General features: G+C 39.3%; 1 protein-coding gene across 2 annotated transcripts; it reads left to right on the top strand.

Moving 5' to 3' along the window:
- The first annotated feature begins 648 nt into the window (after positions 1-648).
- On the top strand, positions 649-5,886 carry LOC116259790 (probable glycerol-3-phosphate dehydrogenase [NAD(+)] 1, cytosolic). Of its 2 annotated transcripts, none has more exons than XM_031637703.2 (6): positions 649-883; positions 1,696-2,357; positions 3,700-3,921; positions 4,454-4,701; positions 4,906-5,045; positions 5,483-5,886. In XM_031637703.2, exons 2-6 carry the CDS (start codon positions 1,700-1,702, stop codon positions 5,619-5,621), a joined length of 1,407 nt encoding a protein of 468 aa, XP_031493563.1. In that variant the 5' UTR covers positions 649-883; positions 1,696-1,699; the 3' UTR covers positions 5,622-5,886. The 2 variants fall into 2 exon arrangements, with proteins under 2 accessions (XP_031493563.1, XP_031493564.1); XM_031637704.2 differs by having other exon boundaries at positions 877-1,012.
- Positions 5,887-6,538: the final 652 nt, after the last annotated feature.

The following is a 6,538-nucleotide window of genomic DNA, read 5'->3' as shown; positions in this document are numbered from 1 at the left end:
CCTTTCTTTATAAATGCAAACATGAGAAATGAGACATTTTTTTTTATATAAAAATGATCAAACACTTCTCAATTTGTAATAAATGACCAAAATACCCCTAAAAGCAAGAAAATTGTTGGGTAAGAACTAATACTAGTAGCCTTGTCACATTATTAGGATTATGTCCCAATGCAGACAAACATTTCGTTCTACTTTATTTGAATTCCAGAAAGTGAGAGGGTTATCCCATCATCCATTGCTTGAATCTCTCTTCTCCTTCCACAAGCAAGGTTCAAAGTTTTGTAGGTGGCGAGATGTTCACGTGCTTTAACTTGTGCAGAGGACCCACTCCTTACAATACACAATACATGAAGGACTATAAGTCCACTTTATTTGAATTGGATTATTATTTTTAAGTTTGGTTTTTTCAGAGTAAAAAAACGTTATAAATCGTCCTTTTTATCAATTCGGATTTTAATTGATCACCTCTGCAAAGTATAGCTAAAAGTAACGTGAAAAACCTACTAATATTTCGAAGACACCAGAGACACGTTATCATGAGAGTTACGAATGGCGCAAAGATAACGTTATTATTGCAGCATTTTACGAAACTTGGGTGTGTATTTATGGACATGGTTAATCTTTTTGCCTCCTCGTCGGCGCCTTTCTTCTGTGTCACCTTCGAAGGGGCCAAACTTGAATGTCCCCAACTACTCATCCTTTTCCTCTCTGTCCATATCCAACTGCGGCGCTTCGCCGGAGTTATAAACAATGCACCACTTCACCTCCCGGCCTCCACCAGATCCTTCTCCTCCAAAGGTCGTCGCCTGTAGCCAACAACTAGGAGATCGCCGCCGCCGCCACTCCCACCGCCTCCACCATCTTGTTGCCACCTATGAAGAAGGTGGGGCATGGAGGCCAGTAGAGTGGTTCACCAACGCCATTGACGCTATACACATACACACACAGATTCACCTTGCGTCTGGGTGTTCATTGAGGTTCGGTGGGAATTTAAAGGAGGACATGGACAGAGGTGACCTGGCTTGCCTTTGTCTTCCTCGTTTATAGGGTGTTGTTCGTTTCTTCTCTTTTGGTTCTCTGAGGTGGGAGAGAAGTTGAGTTTGATTTTCTAGATTCCCGAAATGTGGTTGTCGGGAATGCCAATTCTGGAGAGGTTTAGGAAGCCTCTGTTTTGGATGTGCGATTTCTTGTTCCTTAACTAGGATGGTAGCCTGGGTTGGTGAGAAGAAGAAAATGGAAGAGAAGAACTCTTCTGAGAGAGGATCTTGGTGGCCATTTGTCTCTTAGATGAGTCTCATTTGCTTCCTTTTTTGGGCAGTTTTTTGTTCAAGAATTGGTTTTAGCAATTGGGTTTTCTATTATTAATATGAGAGTTTACTTTAGTACAAGAAGTTGGTTTTTTTGGCAAAAGAAATTAAAGCAATAAAGAGTTGAAATTCCCAGCTGGGAAGGCAGAAGTACTGTACTTGTAGTAAAAATTGTTACGGGGTTCTTTTGAGTTCGTTTGGTGTTAGAAGTTGGTTTTTTGGTGAAACAAACTTAAGTCAAAAGAAGTCTGAAATCTGCCTCTGATCTAAAGGGTAGACATATTTTTTGTGTTTGAATTATAAAATCCCTTAGTGGCTCAAAATGATAAGGTGAGCAAAAAGCATTGTGTATCCTTGTTAATATCTGTTTTGAATGATACCATCGCAGAGACATGGTAGGAAATCTGGAAGGAAGCCATAATCCTGTTCATTCAAATGGTTCTGCCCACAATTCAAATGGAGCAGAGAAAAGGCTCGACGAGCTTCGCCGGCTTCTGGGGAAAGCCAATGGGGACGTGCTGAGAATAGTTGGCGTTGGTGCAGGTGCGTGGGGCAGTGTCTTCGCTGCACTCCTGCAAGACAGCTACGGCCATTTTCGCGAAAAAGTTCAGATAAGAATATGGAGAAGACCTGGAAGATCAGTCGATCGAGCCACAGCAGAGCATCTCTTTGAAGTGATCAATTCAAGAGAAGACGTGCTCAGAAGATTAATCAGGAGATGCGCGTATCTGAAGTACGTCGAAGCCCGGCTCGGCGACCGGACTTTGCACGCAGATGAGATCTTGAAGGACGGGTTCTGCCTGAACATGATAGATACACCATTGTGCCCATTGAAAGTTGTTACAAACTTGCAGGAAGCTGTGTGGGATGCAGACATTGTGGTCAATGGCTTGCCTTCAACCGAGACAAGCGAGGTTTTTGAAGAGATCAGCTGGTATTGGAAGGAGAGGCTTACCTCTCCTATAATTATCTCCTTGGCGAAGGGAATTGAAGCTGAGTTGGAGCCCGTCCCTCGTATAATCACTCCCACACAGATGATCAACCGTGCAAGTATATACATATCTCTCTCTCTGTTTGTCTATCTGGATTTCAGATTTGTGGTTGTGATTCTAGCTTGACCAAGAAACAAATTGATTGTGCAAGTAGAGGCAAACGATATGTCTCAGTAGTGGTTCGAAAAGGATTAAGCATGGTAGACACAATTCACTTTTTAGATATATTTATAGACAACCAGCCATTTCCTTTCCTTTCCTGAACGTTTTTTGTGAAAAACAGTGAGTGATGAGGTTAAGCATTTTTGTGGATACAATTTTACATATACATATGGATGGGTTCGGTTCATTTCCATCTTACTCTTTCTAATTTGGCTTCACGAAAATGACCCATTCTGTAGGATTGCAAAAACGTTGAAATCTAATGGGCAAATCAAATTTTATGAAGGTTTCAAATTCAATGGATTTTGTTTGATTGAAAATTGAGAGGGGTTATAAAATCCAATAAGTGCACTAGATTTCTGATGGGATTTTTTTAACCTACAAATTTAGGTTGTCTGATCTCATTTGAAGTGTGAACAGAAAAAATTGGCTGAAATCCGGATGGACGGCGCCGGTTGACCATTAATAGTCGTTGGCTATAAATCATGCCTACCACCTTTAAATTAGATAAACAAACTGTGGGACCCACAAGTAAGTAGTAGGCACGGTAAGCACAACTTTGGAAGACACTATTGTTTTTGCAGATATAGGTCCCGTACGTTTAATGCGACCCTATTTAGTAGGTATAAAATCCAAAGGGAAGGGATACAATGAATACTCGGCAGCTTACATTTCATGTACTTCAGAAAGTAATTTAAAGATCATCTTTGACTCAATTCTGACACATGAAAATATCGAATAAATCCTTGCAAACGCAATGTAAAGTTTGCCATCCTGGTAAACACAATATAAAGTTTTCAATGCTAGTTAACACAATGTAAAGTTTGCATTTTCGAAACTCAAATTTATGCAAGCCAATGGTTTTGCTTGTCCCCCATATCTTACTTAGAAAATGGATGAAGTACAATGGTGAACAGGAGGAATTTATTGGAGCTGTAACTTTCTTTTGTTGGCACTGAATTTCTTATGTTGAAAAATTAAATGTTCGACATTGTCCAGTATTTGGGAATAAGAATGGTTTACAGAGATCTCTTTAAGTTTTAACGTCTCTGAACAAGATTTTGTGTTAATGCTAGAGAATATAGAACTGCCAGATTCTGTATTCATGTGAGAGAGTCCAGAATTGCCTATTACTCATGCTACCATGTTGTACTCACATTAGACATAATATCAGATTCGTATTATGTTTTTACATGGGTTTCTTATGTTTCCTTTTCTTGTGATCCTTTTTCTTCCAGCTGGAGTTCCAATGGAGAACATTCTTTATCTTGGAGGGCCAAATATAGCTTCTGAGATATACAACAAGGAGTACGCTAATGCCCGAATATGTGGATCTGAGAAATGGAGGAAACCTCTTGCCAAGTTCCTAAGACAACCCCATTTCATTGTGTGGGATAACAGTGACCTTGTGACACATGAAGTTATGGGCGGTCTAAAGAATGTTTATGCTATTGGTGCAGGTAAAATATCATCTCTAGAGGAGCAAAATGTGCGTAGTGCATACCAAAGTTGCTGGTTCAATTAGGCATTTGCAAGAATGGTGTTAACTTCCTGTGTTGAGTGTGCATATCATCTCCTCCCTTATGCTTCACTTTCTTTTCGGTCCAAGAGGAATCTTTTAGATCCTTTATTTTGCCCTGCTCGAAGGAATACTTTTCAGATTCCAATTTCATTTCCTTCTTAACACATGTATGACTGGCATGGCTATTTGAGTATTTCCTTCGTGTAGCTACTCAGTGCCATGGTTGATCTCCATCACCAACTCTGTAGCAATTATTGTGACAAACTTTAGGTTAAGTCATCCTCTTGTAAAATTCATCCTTGATACATCTGTTAGCGGATGCAGTCACATGAATTCTCTCCTTTAACTTAGACAGTATCTTTGCATCTGCTGCATCTCTGCATCTGCATTGCAAGAGATTTTAGATAATAAATCTGCAAATTTTTTATCTTTAACTGCACTTTATCTGAGACTTTCTGCTACTATGTCAGGCATGGTTGCAGCTTTGACCAATGAGAGTGCTACCAGTAAATCAGTCTATTTTGCACATTGTACATCTGAAATGATATTTATAACTCATCTGTTAACGGAAGAACCAGAGAAGCTCGCTGGCCCATTGCTGGCTGATACCTATGTTACTTTGTTAAAAGGTCGTAACGCATGGTATGGGCAGATGCTAGCCAAGGGAGAATTAAGACCTGATATGGGTGACAGCATCAAAGGCAAGGGAATGATTCAGGTTTGTTTTTTATTCCTCAATGCATACCTACAGAAAATGAACTTCCCCCTTATGGGATTAACTGGCAGGTGCTCGGACATGAACATGATAAAAAGTATTTCATGTGCATGTGCACATCTCCAAATTATGTGCAACTTTCTGGTAGTTTTTTAGTATTATATTTAACAATTATTCTTCTTGGTTTCTTTGATGTTTGGTTCCCAGGGTGTATCTGCTGTGCATGCATTCTACGAGTTGCTTGGTCAACCTTGCCTCAAAGTGCTTCATCCTGATGAAAACAGAGGTGTTGCACCAGTTGAGCTCTGCCCCATTCTGAAGACACTTTATAGAATACTTATTAAAAGGTTAAGTTGATGCTTGTTGCAGTTTCTTTAGTATACCATGCACATATGCCATTCTACAGTTTCATTTTTTGGTTCTCAACATTTTGCTACATAATGCACATTTAGCTTTTGCTATCCAAGAAAATTTCAAGTGCTTCCTAGATATGGATGTCAAATTATCATCTTCTGGTGGCTGGACTGTTTTATTTCCTTTGTTGATTAAGCAGCAGGTACAGCTGGTTTTATACATCTGATAGTGCATAGCCTGTTTCTCTTTTATGCGTGGAACCAAATACATTTGCTTTTTCTCCTGAATTCTACTGCACTAACAAAGGGTTCAAAACATAAATGAGATTTAGTTGCAGATAAGAATGGCCTGAACAGTGTATACTTTTTCTTGATCGTAAAACATATGCTAGGCTTAAGTGGTTGCTGATTTGTTCCACTTGAATTCACAGGGAACTTTCAACTGAGGGGATTCTTCAAGCTCTAAGGGATGAGACCATGAATGACCCCCGGGATCGAATTGAGATTGCACAAGGACACGGTTTCTACAAGCCTTCTCTTTTGGGACAACCATTGACCAATGGCATTTGAAGCAAATGTTATTCAAGTTGCTTCAGCCCAAAATCACTGCTTCATTTAGGGCATGGGTGGCAGAACTTGCTTCACAACATTTTAAGGTTTTTCTTGTGCTTGTAAAAAATGTCGGTAGTTTGTTTTGGTCAAATATGTCTTTAATCAGAAGACAAGGCAATGTCTGGATTCTGAGTAATGTTGCAGTATGCTGTCAAATGATTAATGAAAAGGCTTTCATTTTGGCTGTTTTCTGTATCAATATCATCGAATTGAAGACTCTCTACCTAGCTCACATACAAACTTGGTTTCTGATAAATGTATGATGATATGAACAAGATAATTGTTAGTTTTGTAAGGGTAGCAGATCAACGAACGGTGCTTCAATTTAAAGACTGGAATGGACCCTAAAATTTTCATGGCTGATGCCCCCCACCCCACCCACACCCCCCCGAGAAAACAAACAAAAAAGAATTTGGTGCCATTTTGAAGAAACGTCTCCTTCAGAAAGACGAATGAGATCATTCCTCGCAAGTTCGTCACGAGATTAATTCTTGTTACTAAAGAAAACAAACTCGGTTCGACTTTGAGATTTCCACTAGTTTGCAAGCAAGTATACGATTTAAACAGTGAAAGTGAGTAAAAAAACTGCCCAATAAAAGAAACTAGGAGTTTTTAACATATTTAAGCGTTTTGAACTGGAAGAATGATACGAAACAACGGGGTTGGAAAACCAAAAAATAAAGGAAGCTTTTCCTTGTCACTTCAAATAAGAGAAATTTCTGCTCGGAAAGTTCCGTCATCTCCTGATATACTTTCAATCATAGTGACAAATATTGCCAAGAATTTGAAGGTATCACAATGTAATTGTTATCTGAAGTCAGTAATTACCCTGAGGCACTGATATTTTCCCAAGAATTACGGAAAGTTGACAGATA

This window comes from Nymphaea colorata, chromosome 9 (assembly GCF_008831285.2).
Source record: "Nymphaea colorata isolate Beijing-Zhang1983 chromosome 9, ASM883128v2, whole genome shotgun sequence".
NCBI lineage: Eukaryota > Viridiplantae > Streptophyta > Magnoliopsida > Nymphaeales > Nymphaeaceae > Nymphaea > Nymphaea colorata.
The sequence above is the reverse complement of the archived record's forward strand: the minus strand, read 5'-3'. Positions and strand labels throughout refer to the sequence as shown.